This window comes from Postia placenta, assembly GCF_002117355.1.
Source record: "Postia placenta MAD-698-R-SB12 unplaced genomic scaffold POSPLAscaffold_9, whole genome shotgun sequence".
Taxonomy (NCBI): Eukaryota; Fungi; Basidiomycota; class Agaricomycetes; order Polyporales; family Adustoporiaceae; genus Rhodonia; species Rhodonia placenta.
This window is the reverse complement of record NW_020169840.1, coordinates 283,591-298,886: the sequence shown is the minus strand read 5'-3', so window position 1 is coordinate 298,886 and position 15,296 is coordinate 283,591. Positions and strand designations below refer to the sequence as shown.

Below are 15,296 nucleotides of genomic sequence, written 5' to 3'. Positions count from 1 at the left end.
CTTTTCTGTCTTGAGTTTGTCCGCAGACTGAGCTTTAGACTGATTATTGGCGGGAGCCATGATGTTCTCTATTGTCTCAGTATGTAGCTGAAAGTCGTTCCCGGAGCGTAGGACCCCTGGAGAGTGGTTAAGGGACAGTTGATGCCAGCAACGATCCGAAGAAGGCAGCGATACGTTAAAGTAACACGCGCCCGTTACGCGAACGCGTTATTTTGTCTTGTTTGCAGTGCTCATTTAGCGCCGGTTATCGATCATCGCTACTCAGTACTCGGTAGTGAATGGGTTATGTATAATTATGCAGACTGTTGTCTATATACGAGGATAAATGCAGTTACATTGGTATCTTCCATCCCCCTGCCAACCCCATAATGTTGGTCGGATCGTGCAATTCTTTCAGGGTAATAAGCTCGGGTAAGGCAGCTCCATATACCAAGTTCAACGGAGTTCCGTACACCGCATAGTTCGGATAGTGTGGTGCGTCCTGTACGGATGTCTGGCCCTCAACCAAGGCCACCGCAGTAAGGACGGCTGCACTTGCGACAATCGCATTGTAGAAGTCAGTGTCATATTGCGAAAGCTCCCAGCCGAAGTAGAGGTTCAGTGGCAGGAAACGCTGAGCGCGCGTATGCGGGTAGGCCGACGGACCACCATGATCGAGGATGGTCGGTAGGAATGGTTCAATATCAATGCTGATGATACCAGCAGATTCGCCAAGTAGCTCGTTGTACCAGTACTTGCATTACGTCAACTAATGCACATAGGAGAAGGGTAGGAACATACCTCTGTCAAGGCAATGGCCTCCTCCAGGATCCCCAGGGTAATTTGTTCGACGGGTACCGTATGGTAAAATCCGCTGCGAGAAATGATCGAGGGTTGCGACGAAGATTAGAAGGCAGAACGAGTACCGGAAATTTGTTGTCGCGTCTGACGCCTGACTCAAAATGAAGGACACGAATGACTGTGTCGTAACAGTGGATTCCAACGAAGAAATCGACATAAATTCATCGAATATGCCCGCGGGAGGCGTTGGTGCGTCGTAAAACATGATCACGGATGAGACGAGCTAGGCAAGACTCGTCGTTAGCGATGTCTTCGAATCGAACATTGATGCGTGAGCCTACCGATCCGCTGATGTAGTCGTAAGTCGTGATTATCGCTGCTTTCGGATCGGTAACATAGTTCGCAAAGTTGTATGTCGCATCTGTAATGGCTTGAACCTGAGCTCCGGAGTACGTTACTTGTCCGGCCTTCGCCATATGAGCGGACCAAAAGCCGTTGTAAAGCCTATGTGACATACCCATACTTCACCCTGCGGGAATGTCCTGAGGGTGAACTTCGTGACAACGCCCTTCGAATACATTTGTCAATATATATCACATAGCATCATATGGGACCGCAAACACACGTAATTGTTGAGGCCGCCCTTTGTAGCCGCCCTCGGTCAGAAAGCACGAACCCTTTGATAGTGTATTCTCACCTTCAGTCCGTAGAACAAGTCGGGATTGTCGAAATCAGTGACGTTGATGACAGTGCCATTTGGCAAAACCAATTCGAAGGCTTGCACTGTGTCGAGTGTCAGGCCGTGTTGGTTTGTCAGCCAAGAGTAGCCTGTGAAGCGTCAGAATCCCGTTCTGTGAATGCAATAAAGTAACCGGACCGCCGCCCAGAGTATATCCAGACACCCCAATACCCGATACCCTCCCACCAACGACGTTCACATCGTACAGATCAAGCGCCTTGTAGACGTCATCCCAGATCAACCCTGAGCCGAAGGCAACCGTCTCTGTGCCTGAGTCGTAGTCCACCACGTTGAATCGCGTCATCGCAATTGTGACACCCGACGTGGACGAATATCCGGGATTCATGACATGACCACCGCCCTTGACCTACGCACGAAGTATGGTCATACAAGGCAACACCACGACGTAAGCCGAGAACACACACACCGCGAATGGAGTCTGAGTTGCCCCCAGAATCTGGAGCTATATCAAGGCGCGATCAAAGCTTGTTGTGCCGATCGCACATATACAACGCACAATGATGCCAACGTCTCCGGTCGTGCCTGGTTCCACAGAACAGATTGATTCTTCCGTGCTAGATTTTGCATAGTGGGCTATGTCCTGCTGATACTGGGGATCCGCTAGAATGCGAAACATCAGTTCTCAGACATGTCGAGGGGAGCCGAGCACCCACCAGGATAGTACACATAGGACGCAGGTGAAATTGAAGACGCAATCTGTTGACACGTTGTTTGTACACTTGTGCTCTGCGCGTGAACCAATGCACTTTGCTTGACAGCCGCGAAAGTCAAGGCGACTGAAGCAGCAGCGAGATACATTACGTGATGTAGCCAGCTTGGCCTCTTCACGTTTACGAATTTGATTCGCAATCTAATTGAGTTGATGAGTCGGTAGGTGCAATGAGAGGGTAATCCTCACGCGACAGTCTTATATAGCGGCGGACCGATCTGTCGCACCGAACGCAGCACGCTACCCACGCGGGAGCGATGCGGAAATTGACCTAAGGGATGTCGCAGAATCCCTGGAGGATGACGGAGGCGCTGGTGGAGTAAACTGTTATAGAATCGTCATCATACCAATCTAGCCCAACGTCGGCGATTGTCAGGTCCTCGCGGACAGCATAAAACATCAGATACGTGGGAAGCCATCGACCTGACAAGTGGGCGGTGAGATTGGTTCATGATAGATAGGCACATCAGCCAGGCCTTGAATAGCCTGCACCGACGGTGAGTTGAATGGCAAATGATGAGAATAAAGAGAATACTCACATCAGCTGCCAGGAGGGACTGATCTGCAACCAGGTCAGAGGAAGGGCAATATACGTATCCCGCGCATAACAAGAGGCTTGCAGCTAGGACTCAACGAGAGCCTGGCTTTGCATTGGGATTTGGGAGATGAGAGCTCAGCAAAACGGGAAGCCGTGCCGTCACCGGACGTCAGGCAAGACCAGGCCAGGGCTCATGCTTGATTACAGGCTTGCTGCAGGCCACAGGCTACTGCGAGAGCTTATCTCGGTCTTTGAGGGGACGCAAATCCTGGTATGCCGTCGTACACTGTGTATGCTATCTGCTGAGATAGAGCGAATACATCCTCGTGTATGAAGTGCGTCAGTGGCGAAGATGAGCGATCTCTATTATTAGCTACAACCTGTCAGGTCGGTAGCATGGGTGTGCAAGCTACATGACACCGCGAGCAGGACCCATTGTGCGGAGTCCGGACACCTCCCGGTAGGGATAGTGTTTTCGGCAGGTGTTCCCGGACTCCGGACATTGCACGAACATGGAATAATGATTGGCTAGCATACAATGTCCGGAGGACAAGAATGTAATACAAGTGACAATCGAAAATGCTATCCCTGCCGGACGGTGTCCGGAGTATGTCTGGGCTGCCCGTGGCGTGAGTTGGAATCAGTGACACCCAAAGATCGTTTCCGGACCAGAGTCCTTGTCCTTGACGGCGACATAATCTATTTCATAGACGCTGTCCAGGCCCGGGCTTCTGACCAATCGAATCCTGCGTAAGCCCACCTAAAGGCCGGGCTTGAGCTTCGATATCACTATGTACCTATATACGCGCGTTTCACGTTTAATAGGGGTAATGTACTTCTCACCAGTGCTTCCGACAACCCACACATTTGTCTTTCACAAGACATCCTAGACACTCTAATCCCGCGATGACACAGCAAAATGTCAACGCAGGGCATTGGAGTGGGAGTGCATTGACTCCATGATGCAATCCATGCGCAAATGACGGCAGCATCCTTCGCGCGAGTCAAGGCACATTGGAGCCGTCTCCCCTAGGCAGCCTACACATCAGGCTTCGTTTTTGGGTGACGGGAGGACTGTCGCTTGAAGCGCATGTACATATAAAGCTAAGCCGAAGACGCCAAAGTTTACAACAGTCCCAGTGGCGAAGAGATTTGAACATGTTGCATGATGCAAGTGATAAGGAAGGTTGACTTGCATTCGAACCAACCAACATTTGATCTGCCTAACGGGAAATCCCGAAATGTTGTGGCTTTGCGTCACAGCGCTCCAGGTTCACTTACGCACTTCATGTCTTTGACATGTCAACAGTACACGTCTGGATGCTGTCTGCACATCAAGGTTTGTTTGTGCGGCTTATGGGTCTTTACATCCAGGCCCCTTGTCTTGTGGCGGAAGTAGTGCTTCTCTCGGCTGCACTGAACATGAAGGCCGCGCTGAGATGACCGTAGGAACCGCGTCCCACAATTTGAGCTAGCAATCACGACCCCACACAAATATAAGCACATGAGACAATTATGTCGTATTCGTCATCACAAAATCACGTTCACGTCGGCACCTTCCATCCACCCGCAAGACCCATCACATTATTTGGATCGTACGTCTGCTTCAGCTCCACGAGCGTCGGCAGCGCGGTGCCCCAGATGTCCGAGATCGGTGTCCCGTACAGCGAATAATTCGGGTAGTGCGGCACGCCTGAGATGTTCGTTTGCCCCTCCGCCACCGCAGCAGACGTCAGATTTGTCGCAGTCTGCGTGATCGCAGCATAGTAGTCGCTGTCATAAGTCTCGTCCGACCAGCTGAAATAAATGTTCAAGGGCAAGTAGCGCTCAGTGCGCGTCCACGGGTATGCCGACGGGCCTCCGTGCGTGAGAATGGTCGGAAGGAACGGCTCGACGTCGTAACTGATGATCTGGTCCGAGTCGAGTTGCAGCTGTTCGCCCCAATACTGTCGGAGGCATCTTATCAGGACGCATCAACGTTAGACTGAAGATGAACAGACCTGAGCTTCCGTGAGCACGTCGTTCAGAATGCCCTCGGTGATCTCCGTCAAAGGCACTGTATTGTAATATCCGCTGCAAGGCACATGTGAGTCCATTGCAACGATAACCCATGGCACGATGCATTACCGGAAGTTGGCTGTTTCCTGCGTCGTCTCGACCTGTACCAATGATAGGAAAGAACGTGTCTTGACGTTGGTCGCCAATGCCGGTATTGACAGGAAGTCGTCAAAAATCCCCGACGGAGGATTAGGAGCATCGTAGAAGATTATGACAGACGCAAGAATCTGGCATTATCGCATATTCCGTTGACTCCATGAGACGAACAGTAGATAGTATATCCACGCACCAGCCCACCGGTATAGTCGTAGGTGGTGATGATAGCCGCCTTCGGGTCGGTGACATTCGACGAAAAGGTTGCCGTGGCAGCGCTAACATTATTGACGCTCGATGATGGATATGTGATCTGACCACCCTGCAGATGTGACACTCTTAACATGTTGTATAATTTGCACGACAGACCGACATACCCAGACCTGACCTTGAGGATATGTCTGGAAGGTGAATGTCGTGACTATGCCCTGTGCGTGCAAGGACACATCGAATCACATCCCCAGACCGTGACGTATGCAGAACTCACGAAATTATTGTAGCCACCCTAAATGCAAGATCAGTATCCATCGCTTCGTGGCGTCGAGGGATATGTCATACCTTCAGCCCAAAGAAGAGATCGGGATTCGAGGACTCGGTCACATTCGTCACCGTTCCGTTGGGCAGAGCGAGCTCGAATGTGCGAACGTTGTCAAGCGTCAGACCGTATTGGTTCGTTAGCCATGAATAGCCTATCACGCGATCAGATCGGATGATTGGAGATGGAGAAATGAATTGACAGACCTCCTCCGAGGGTGAAACCTGCCACACCGATGCCAGTGACCCTGCCGCCGACGACATTCACGTCATACTGTTCGAGCGCTGAGTACACTTTGTCCCAGGTAAGACCAGCGCCTATTGCGGCTGTGCTCGTAGACGCATCGTAGACGACGCTGTTGAACCTGGTCATGGATATCTGCACGCCCGTCGTGGACGAATACCCAGGGTTCATTGCATGCCCACCGCCTTTGACCTGTGCTCATCTGCGTCAATCCAGGGTCTATATGGATCCGATGATCGCAGCGCACCGCAAAGGGCGCCTGGTTCGCGCCTAGGATTTGAAGCTACATGCAAGGAAGTGCTCGGACGCGTTTTCTCTCAGCGAGAATGTGAAAAGCGCACTATTATGCCCACGTCCTCGGCGGTGCCTGGTTCCACGGAGCAAGTAGCATTCTCGGTGCTTGAAGTAGCATAGTGATATATGTCCGATTTGTATGAAAGGCTCGCTATAGGGCGGCTGTCACCATCATGCGAAGCTTGGGCAGGCGAGAAACACATACGGGGATAATAGACGAACGACGCAGAGGAAACAGCAATGGCAATCTGCTGGCACGTCGATGTCACATTGGTATCCTGAGCATAACCTACACCCGCCCTCAGCAACGCCAGGACGCAAAGAGTTGCCAGGTACATATCGAGATGGAGATTGCGAAGATGTGGATGTGGCGAGACCAACTTGTCAGTACCGAGGTCTGATTGAGCTGGAGACGTTGGGCCTATGCTGCTGGCATAGCAGCATATTTATACCTCGACGAGCGCGCCGTAGAGCCGTAACCTTTCGGTAGTGCATCCGGCTTTGGGAAAAGTGATGTACTCTGAAACACCTCGCCAGACTATAGGGGCGTCATTTAAGCTCACTATAGCTTAACAAGTCTTACCTCGCACCAGTAGCATGTGCTGCGTGCGCTGGAGGGTTGCCACAATGACGGATCGGGACGTCGACGGGATGTGGCGCTGAGGGTTTTATGGACCCTGATGCTGTCCATCAAAGCGATGAGACTAGGGGCCGAAGAATTCTGGCTGGCTTAATGACTTGTGTCTTGACCTACCCGCCAATACATACTGATGCTATGCACGTTTAGAGTGATGATTCTATGGCATGAGCTTCGTAGCGCGTCATATATGGCTTCCATCCCGGCATTGCATATGCGATTTGATGTGTACCTTAACCCGGTCCAGCAGCTTACAATGAGCTCACCCATGAATTGCGCTAGGCTCAGATTGGTTGTTTTGTACCCAACTTATGGTTCTGCTCTATTAGTATCAGAGATCCATCTTGATTACTTCTCATGAGAGCCGACATTTAATTTGCCGAGATCGAAGGGACCTGCGAGGAACATTTGTGCTCATATCGTTATTCATCAGAGGTTGTAAGTTCCCAATTCTGCATTACACGAGTAGTACACATGCCTCTGCATTCCGTGTAGGTCTATTGCTGTGGCAACATGCAGTATGTGCATCGACAGCTTGGAATGCATCGCTAGTGACTTCAGGAGGTGCGTCGCTTCCTGGAACCTGACACACGTCTAGGGGTAAGTTCATTTTTCCGCAGACCGGTGAGGCGTCAGATGTAGTTCTGGTGAGCCAGCAGGTCAGGTCGAGCTGTGTAAATTAAAGTTACACGGTCCTACGATAGGTCCTACGGCTGCACAAGTGAGGAGAGCTACGGTACTATACCAGAAGACATGGTCATTTGACTCACCTTTTGTCCATATCTCAAATCGTTGGAGCTGACACAGTCAGAGTGACAGATAGCCTAACCTTCGCCGGTCATCGGAAACACAAAGATAGTCTCATTTCGCGGAAGACAATGCTCTGGATAGCTCCCGACGACATTTAAGCTCGACAGCGCTCGTTTGCAATAGAGAGAATCTACTGCGTCGGGCATGTCGGGAGGTTAACCCAAGGCTGGTGTGACAGAGGCGGACAGTAATAGCAATTGAATAAGCTCTGGTGCATATGATAGTGGAGTGCATCATGAGGACTTTCGTAGTACCTGAGATCTGAGACCTGAGGTAGCAATCCATCCGTCAGTGAACCGACAGAACGGTGCGAGGTGCTACACACTTGAACTGAATAGCGTGCGACAAAGTGTTAGGCGACAAACATTTGGCGACAACTCGAATACTCACCAACACTGCGGCTCTTAGTATGCATATCGACTATCCACATCATGCTTTCTCATCCAGTGGACGGAACCAGACACGTTTTCGAAGACGGCTAGTAAGCTAATAAAAAGGAATTATACTATTAGACGGCCCGAAGCTTTGCAGGGCATTATTATAAGCAAGAGGATATTTACGTAACATTATGTCATCAATCTATGCCGAGTCCATGCCGACCAGCGAAGCGCTAAACTCACTTACTCCAGCGACTTGGGCTAGCGCTATGAGATTCCTGGGGGATTGGGAGGCATGTGATGAGTGACAGACATCCGTTCGTCTGCTGGCCGCAGCTGTTCTGGTAGGAAGAAAAGTCCTATGATGATTCGAACGACGTTGATTCACTTACAGAACCCACGAAGCCTCACGTAGTGAGTACTCACCATCTTCACCCCGTGACAATGCCTGATCATGCCGCTATCAGGTACCTGAATTGACCCGACATCTGCCCAAATTCATGACCAACGTGTAACGGACCCCATTGGCATGGCTCTCAACTCGCTGAAATGCTTAGTTCAATTGCGTTAAGTGTCATTCTCCTCGTGAATGTGAGACGTGAGTATTGAATAATCGCTAGAAACACAACTCATTCATTTTGTTGTGTGAATAAATGAGCCTAACTGACAAGTGGCTCTGAAATTGGATTCAGACAAAAGCTTAATTGACATCGAGTGTCCGAGACCTTCTTTTCATTCTGCGTCCAGTCCATTTATACCTCCTTGGTGCGTCGTACTATCATACGCCAACACCTTCCTGTCATGTCGGTTTACCCCTAGCACATTCTCTGACTCCTCAGCTGGTGAGGTCCTAGGTGCTCTTTGACATGCTCTGCATGCTGTACTGGCCGAATAACCCGAATACGTAGTCAGACCCTGCGCCTTTGGGGTCATACCGCAGCTTGGGCAAGTGGCATAGCTCGCTCGAGACTAGAGCAGATGCGCGATTCTGGTGCCAATTGTCTGTGGGGAACCATCAGCACCCAACAAGACGGCTGTCTTGTGCCCGGTCGGTGAGAGGATTTCCTACCTGGAAACGCCATAGCTGGTTGTGATCACTAAACACCCATTGCCTGGATACAAGACAGATTTCAGATGGAATGGTGGGAGATAATTTATCACTCGCTGACGATGCGTCTCCACGAAAGTAAAAGTACTCCTCATTAACCTTCGCATTTTTACCCTCGAGAACCGCTGTTAGCATACTATGGCCATTTAGTCCTCGACATCTACGTAGCTAACACAAAAGCAAGCTGGCACAACGTGCTTTTCCAAGACGGAACCGGCCTAAATCTAGCACTAAAGGTAGTCTGTCAACTGGAAGACGTATCAAATGTGATTCGCGTTAGGGCGATTTTTGGATTCGCTGTTAGAGAAGGATGAGCGAGATAAGTTACTATACTTCGAAGCTGAGCCGCGACTGATCATTACAACTGTCTGCTACGCAGAGCTTATCTGTAACAAGACAGCGTTCTTTTCGAATATATGCATGCGCGAAAGTGCCAATTGCACACTGTTGTTGTCTACTGCATACTCTCTTTATCCATTGTACGCTGCATCTATATTCTCGTGGTCTATCGCTCAGGCTTCCCTAATCCCCACTTCCCTGCCTTTCACGACGGAGGTATGCGGCGCCCCGATAGAGCCTTACTCTCTTTAGCGTCGTAGGCCGGTCTGGGCTCTGGGAAATTGTTTCTCTTGTTTGGCTCAACGTCGGTGCTCAAGTCTCCATTGGGATGCCTCCAACGTAGGGTGTAATACGGATAACATGGACCTATGATGCTGCCTGCTGCCTCCAGCCTACCTCGATAAACCTTTCGTGAGCGAGTGGACGTTGGCGGCAATCTGAATTGCGAAATGAAGTGGTAGCGGACCAACGCCGACTGCTGAGATCTGTGTGAGTAATGCCTTACCGAAGCTCTCGTCGCGGAGGCTCAGCCCGCGTGATTCACTGACATACGCTTACGAAAGCTACAGCGTCCAGAATATCCCTCCCATGACCTCATACTCATCTCTTTGTCCCACCATGCCATAATTCGGGACTTATAAGTCTGGACATGAGACCACATTTGCGCAGCCGGCCGCCGCGATAAGGACCCGCGCGTGGTGACAAAGCGTCTGATAGATATGTGCAATTTCCGATCATTTATGTGAAGTTCATTTCTCATGCAAAAGCACCAAGTTACTGGATCGACAGATAGACGCCAATTGTCCCGCTTTCCGCGCGCTCAGTGACTAGGTGAATGTTCAAGTGATCGTTTAGCACATTCGTTGTGGCGCTATTCCTGAGCTGTCGCCTAGCTCAAGGTTGAAGAAGCAAAGCTGTCTACCTCTGGTGGTCCAGGTTGACTTCAGATGTGCCATCGCTCGGTCGACCCGCGGGCTGTCGCTAAATCACCAAAACTCGCAGCAACTCGAAGGCGCCTGTGTCAGTTCTGGAGCGCCTTTGGATTCATCACAGCTAGACTAGTCGAGCCTCACGAAACAGGCTTGTTCTGATATCTATCCATCGCCGCTCCGTCGCATGTGGCTTGCCATGGCCTCACATCCTCGTCCGTCCCCGCATCTGCCAACTCTCGTCATATTGCAGTATGTCTATCTTTCCATTCTGGTCGCAACGCAGCCCCGATGGCCGGTGAGAGCGGCGGCGTTCATGGTGTACGTATGTATTCTTGGGTTGGTGTTTACTTGCACGACTGGGGTTGCTTCAACGGATTATGGCCTTGCATGCATGCTTGCGGGCCAATTTATCCTCGCGATTCAATTCATACTACTGCAAAACCCTTTGAGAGAACTTCGACATGAGCGAGACCACGTTGCTCCCGAGAAGTTACCATTTTGGCGTCGGACGTACTGGGCGCTTTGCGTCCTCTTCAGTTCTCGTGGAATAGGATGGACATACCAGGTGCGCATATGTCTCTTTGTGCCTTCCGACTTTGGGAATTCCATAACCTTGTCTTAAGATCCCCCATCTTCTGCCTCGCCCCAGTACGCCTCGCCGGGAATTCGCGTATCAACAAGTCGTCAAGGCGGTCTGGTGGTACTTGATTGTGGATCTCGGCAGAGCCTACCAGCACTCGAACAGGCTCTTCTTTAGAGATGCAGCCGACCTCTTTGGCGAGGGATTCCCCGGCTACCTCCATCGATGCGTCAATATCGTTGCCTTCCTGGGTCCAATGATCAGCATTACGGGCGTCATGTACTGTCTTATCGCTGCTGTGTTTGTCACCCTGGGCTGGTCTCCTCCCAGAGATTGGCCACATGTGTACGGGAATTGGGCCGACTCATACACAGTCCGGCGATTCTGGGGGTCAGTGCTTGAAAGCCCATATCTAGCGTCTATTTGCTGATGCGAATGGCGTAACATAGACGTACTTACCATCAGAACTTTCGCCGGGTACGCATCGCTTGTTGGTCTGTGCGAGCTCTCGCTCATCCTCGGATTACGCTACGCAGTGCACAGCAGCAGTAGGGAAGGGATGCTGCCGCCTACTAGGCCTGAAACCGGGATCTTGGGCTTCCTCATATACGCAGCTGTATGTCGGCTTCGCCACATCGGGTTTCATGCACTGCGTGGGCGACCTTGTGGTTAATCCAATGCTTTTCGGCACGTCCTTCCCATTCTTCATAGCCCAGGCAGTCGCCATCTCGCTGGAAGACGCAGCCATCGGCGTTGCGCGGCGGATAGGCCTGCAGTCCCGGTATCCCGCTCATTTATGGCGCATGCTGGGGTATGCGTGGGTGGTTTTATGGTTTAGCGTGTCGGCGCCGTGGTTCATCGCAGCATCACTCCGAGTCGGGGCACTGTCTCCCGTTTCATTCTCGCTGATAGCGATGCTGAGTTCCAGAATGGAGCATGTTTTGCGAAATCAGCTTCTTCTTGCAATCGCTGTCACGAAGTTGCAACCAGCAGAGATGTGATGGGGCGGATCTAGGTATGGCGGTGTTTTAGTACTCCCGTGGATTTGCATGATTTTATACTTCATATTTAGTATCGCAAATACACAAAGTCGTTGTAATTCGCGTCCGCAAATCAGTCGAATTCTGTTAAATTCTACTTCTGCGCAGTGAGAAGATCTCGCGTGTCTGGCGGTCAGAATATCTACCAGCCAGACGATTAGATCAGCTCTCGGATCTCAGCGATGGAACGAACAGTTAGCGGTATAGTATACGAGACTACGAAGCCCTCTGGCCCGGAGCTGTCGCAAATTGCGAGATAAATAGCTTGTCGCATCTGTGTTTTACAACCTAGGATACAGTCCGAACCGACAGCATTAATGTGCTCCATACACACCTTAATTGTCGCTACAAGAACAAAGGAAACAAGCATGGTAATAGATAACGAGGCTTGTCAATATAAGATCGTTCGTGAGAATAGAAGACCCGTAAGAGAAACATTACACTTGCATACATGCGGAAATCTGGTCCTTGCGCAAATCAACCCTCATCAGGAGCGACCGTTGAGACGGCGCCTTCAGATTTATATTGCTCTGAACGTGAACATATCAGGCAAGGTTACGAGACGGTTCCAAATTCTAGTGAAATACCCAACATTACCCTCACTGTGCCAGAGCCGCTGTCTAATGAAGCATTCTGAATGGTGTTGGCATGCGACATTCCGGAGACGCCCTGTGAGTGAACGTCAGACACGATCGTCGCTGGCATCTCGAGTTATAAAAATATCTTACTTTAGGACCGTTCCGTATATATTTGTATGATACCATCCTGAAATGTTATGTTTGAGCGAATCAGATGATCTCGATGAGGGTGATGGCTACCATGGACTCGTCATGGACCTCCTCCTGTATAGCGGGTCCGGCTAGGTTCTTAACCGCGTACCTGTATTCGTTGTCGTCAATTTCCATATGTAGTGGGTCCGTCGCTTGGTCCTCATTCTATCATGTTGCGAGCGAGGCTTCTTGAATGTCATCTTACTGAAGGCGAGCGACTTGGCGAGTGTGTTTTAAGTGCGCCGTGAGCGGTACTAATATACTGAGTGTGTGTGACGTTGATGACATGTTGGTGTTAGTGATAATCGTTTAAGGATTGACAGAAGGAACCCACAGTGTATTCTACCCGCATGTGCTCGCTAAAGGTGGCGTCATTGTCGAGCCATCTTTTCCATTGTTCGGATTTGTTCACGTTCGTTTGCCGCAAGTTGTGGACAACGTGGAGGTCCGAACGATGATGCGATCCATGACGGGTGCCCTGTCCAGCTCTCATTGGCAGCTTATGTTGAGACAGTTTAATGCGCGACAATACACGCTGGCCTCGGGGTTTCCTACTCAGGAACAGTATGGAAGTGAATGTCCGAGCGAGGAAAACGGTGGTTTAGCGAGGCCATCGGGACGCAAAAATACCTGATGGCATATGGTAGAGTCTCGATCCTCTTGCCATTCATGGTACTCAAGACGCAGTGTGTAACCTTCTGCTGAGGCCCAGAGGTGTCGACTTCAGTGATAACACATGGACGATCCTTGAAACCGGGCCATAGGCTATCCTGAGTCCTCGACGTGTCAATGGTGTGGTTGCCGAGCGTGACTATTGACATGAGCTTCTTCAGATTGACCTTGAGTGCGCTCTCGATGGGCCTCATGAGCGACTCTTGGATGTGACATACGTCTCCGGCTTGCAATGGGACCGTACCGAAATCGATAGACGCAAGACGCGGGCGAGCCGAGCAGTTGTAGCAGGGAGACATGATGATTACTTGACGAAACGCTCTAGGATATTCACCATTATATAGTCATGGTCATCGGTAAATGACAAAGACTCGACCTGCTTGATGCAGGTGCGTACCTACATGTCTTGTCCCATTGTCAAGCGGAAACAAACACCTTACAGAAGGCATCGCTTGTGAAGACACATTCAACTAGGACGGATACGTGGGTCCATCTTATCACGACCAAGTGTCCAGCACCACGGTAGGACGTATGCAATTGTTGTAGTACACCATGCGCGTTGTGAAGAGAACTTCCGCGACGCAGGTCATATTGGATGTTGTCATTGTTAGTACAATATCTACCATCAGTGGAATCGCTTATTTTTTCCATTGAACTTACAAAATGTTACGCACAAGATATGGAACTTTATCGCAATGTTGCCAGTGGGGTCACGATTTGTACCAGAAGTATCACAGTCGGTGTTCTAATTTGAGACTTTGAGACTTCTCAGAGGATGGTGAATGGAGAGCATCTCTCAAGCGGAGAATTTCCAAGAAAGGGCGAGCATTTCTGTCCACCCCGATACGGAGGTAGCTGAACAGTATGCCGCCGCGCAAGGGTGGGCACGCCAAGAGTCGGGTCCAATCCCATCAGATGATCGGAGATCATGCTGACAAGAACTCAGCATGCCGGACGACCGGCGCTTGACCTGTTTGTCTTCCCTTGTTCTACACTTGACGCATCCGAGATGTACCTCATGGCGAGAGACAACGCATTTGCTGACTTAATTGAGACAATAGGCGAGCTGCTAGGCCATAGCTCCCCGCTCGCTCTGCATTCTGCCCTTCAAGTCAAGCCTCAATTGCCTCTCACAGACCCCAACGCAACATGACTTGGACACCGCTTCCCGGAATGTATCTCGCTCTCCGTCTCAACCCAGTGGCCATGGTGGAACACTTGGAAGATCCTATAGCACTAGATTCTGCGCGCCAAATGCAGCCGGGGACATATATCGCATACGTCGATCACGTAGGTTACCGTTGGTTGTTGGCCAGTCCTCACAACTGAATTGCTTCGTATAACAAGCTTCTCGACTTCCCTTGGCGGGACAAGCCTGCCCATAGATGCAGTGTCAAGTTTGCTGGACGGGGTCTGCCAACACGTCTCAAGGACGAATTCATGGAAAGCACGATGTGTGTTCCCATTTTCCCCAATACATCGCACCCGCTGTCTCGTGAACCACTTCGGCCAAAGACACCATTTCCATTCTCAGACTGCTACCAGTATTCCCTCGTCGACACCACAGTGCGCGTGCCGACGCAGGATTTCGAGCCGCGAACTGCAATCTGGATGTCGCCGCGTCAGACCCATGAGCATAATAGATTCCTTGCCGACGACTTCCTCAGGCGTGCGATACTCATGCGCGAGAAAGGTGTCCCTGGTCCAGATCCAGATACCGTCATTACTTGGGAACGTCACGATTACGGAGGGCTGCCCTCACCTGATTTGCGCCGGAGTGACGCCGAAAGAGACTCCCTCGACGACTTCGTGGTACCCGAGTCGGACCACGATGGCGATGCATCGTTGGACCAGGAGGCCAACCAAGAAGACGGGCCTGACGGTGACTCCGCATCATCTATGATTGTATCAGATTCGGATGGCGACGCTGAGAGCGTCGACTCGTCCGAACGTGACTTCACACAGCTCGCATTCGCGGAGAGAGCTGTGGACGATCTGGACATCATTCCGCTGGTCGAGGC

The 15,296-nt window shown here is 50.8% G+C and overlaps 5 protein-coding genes across 5 annotated transcripts in view; 2 read left to right on the top strand and 3 right to left on the bottom strand.

Moving 5' to 3' along the window:
• Positions 1 to 2,338, bottom strand: part of POSPLADRAFT_1057782 (hypothetical protein) — a gene marked incomplete at both ends in the record, with an annotated part of 2,768 nt that extends 430 nt beyond the window's left edge. Inside the window, 11 exons of the mRNA XM_024480954.1 lie at positions 363 to 733; positions 781 to 853; positions 906 to 1,063; positions 1,122 to 1,247; positions 1,298 to 1,348; positions 1,406 to 1,423; positions 1,478 to 1,608; positions 1,658 to 1,886; positions 1,947 to 1,982; positions 2,037 to 2,140; positions 2,194 to 2,338. Of these exons, the coding sequence (XP_024337631.1) occupies positions 363 to 733; positions 781 to 853; positions 906 to 1,063; positions 1,122 to 1,247; positions 1,298 to 1,348; positions 1,406 to 1,423; positions 1,478 to 1,608; positions 1,658 to 1,886; positions 1,947 to 1,982; positions 2,037 to 2,140; positions 2,194 to 2,338 (1,442 nt within the window). The remainder of the gene's footprint in view (positions 1 to 362; positions 734 to 780; positions 854 to 905; positions 1,064 to 1,121; positions 1,248 to 1,297; positions 1,349 to 1,405; positions 1,424 to 1,477; positions 1,609 to 1,657; positions 1,887 to 1,946; positions 1,983 to 2,036; positions 2,141 to 2,193) is intronic.
• Positions 2,339 to 4,288: 1,950 nt separating this feature from the next.
• On the bottom strand, positions 4,289 to 6,348 carry POSPLADRAFT_1182032 (hypothetical protein; the record flags this gene model as incomplete). The annotated part of the gene is made up of 11 exons (XM_024488887.1): positions 4,289 to 4,733; positions 4,788 to 4,860; positions 4,915 to 5,072; positions 5,135 to 5,260; positions 5,316 to 5,366; positions 5,426 to 5,443; positions 5,497 to 5,627; positions 5,680 to 5,908; positions 5,964 to 5,999; positions 6,058 to 6,083; positions 6,216 to 6,348. The coding sequence occupies 11 exons, from the start codon at positions 6,346 to 6,348 to the stop codon at positions 4,332 to 4,334; spliced, it is 1,383 nt and encodes a 460-aa protein (XP_024337630.1). The 3' UTR covers positions 4,289 to 4,331.
• Positions 6,349 to 10,604: 4,256 nt separating this feature from the next.
• On the top strand, positions 10,605 to 11,794 carry POSPLADRAFT_1146743 (hypothetical protein; the record flags this gene model as incomplete). Its single annotated transcript, XM_024485976.1, has 4 exons — positions 10,605 to 10,778; positions 10,837 to 11,183; positions 11,243 to 11,270; positions 11,330 to 11,794. 4 exons carry the CDS (start codon positions 10,605 to 10,607, stop codon positions 11,792 to 11,794), a joined length of 1,014 nt encoding a protein of 337 aa, XP_024337629.1.
• Positions 11,795 to 12,621: 827 nt separating this feature from the next.
• POSPLADRAFT_1047187 (hypothetical protein) lies at positions 12,622 to 13,574 on the bottom strand (the record flags this gene model as incomplete). Its single annotated transcript, XM_024479223.1, has 3 exons — positions 12,622 to 12,768; positions 12,938 to 13,154; positions 13,234 to 13,574. The coding sequence occupies 3 exons, from the start codon at positions 13,572 to 13,574 to the stop codon at positions 12,622 to 12,624; spliced, it is 705 nt and encodes a 234-aa protein (XP_024337628.1).
• Positions 13,575 to 14,424: 850 nt separating this feature from the next.
• Positions 14,425 to 15,294, top strand: POSPLADRAFT_1100433 (hypothetical protein; the record flags this gene model as incomplete). Its single annotated transcript, XM_024483198.1, has 2 exons — positions 14,425 to 14,565; positions 14,623 to 15,294. Coding segments are annotated over 2 exons (813 nt in total), but the record flags the coding sequence as incomplete, so codon positions are not given.
• Between the last annotated feature and the right edge of the window lie 2 nt (positions 15,295 to 15,296).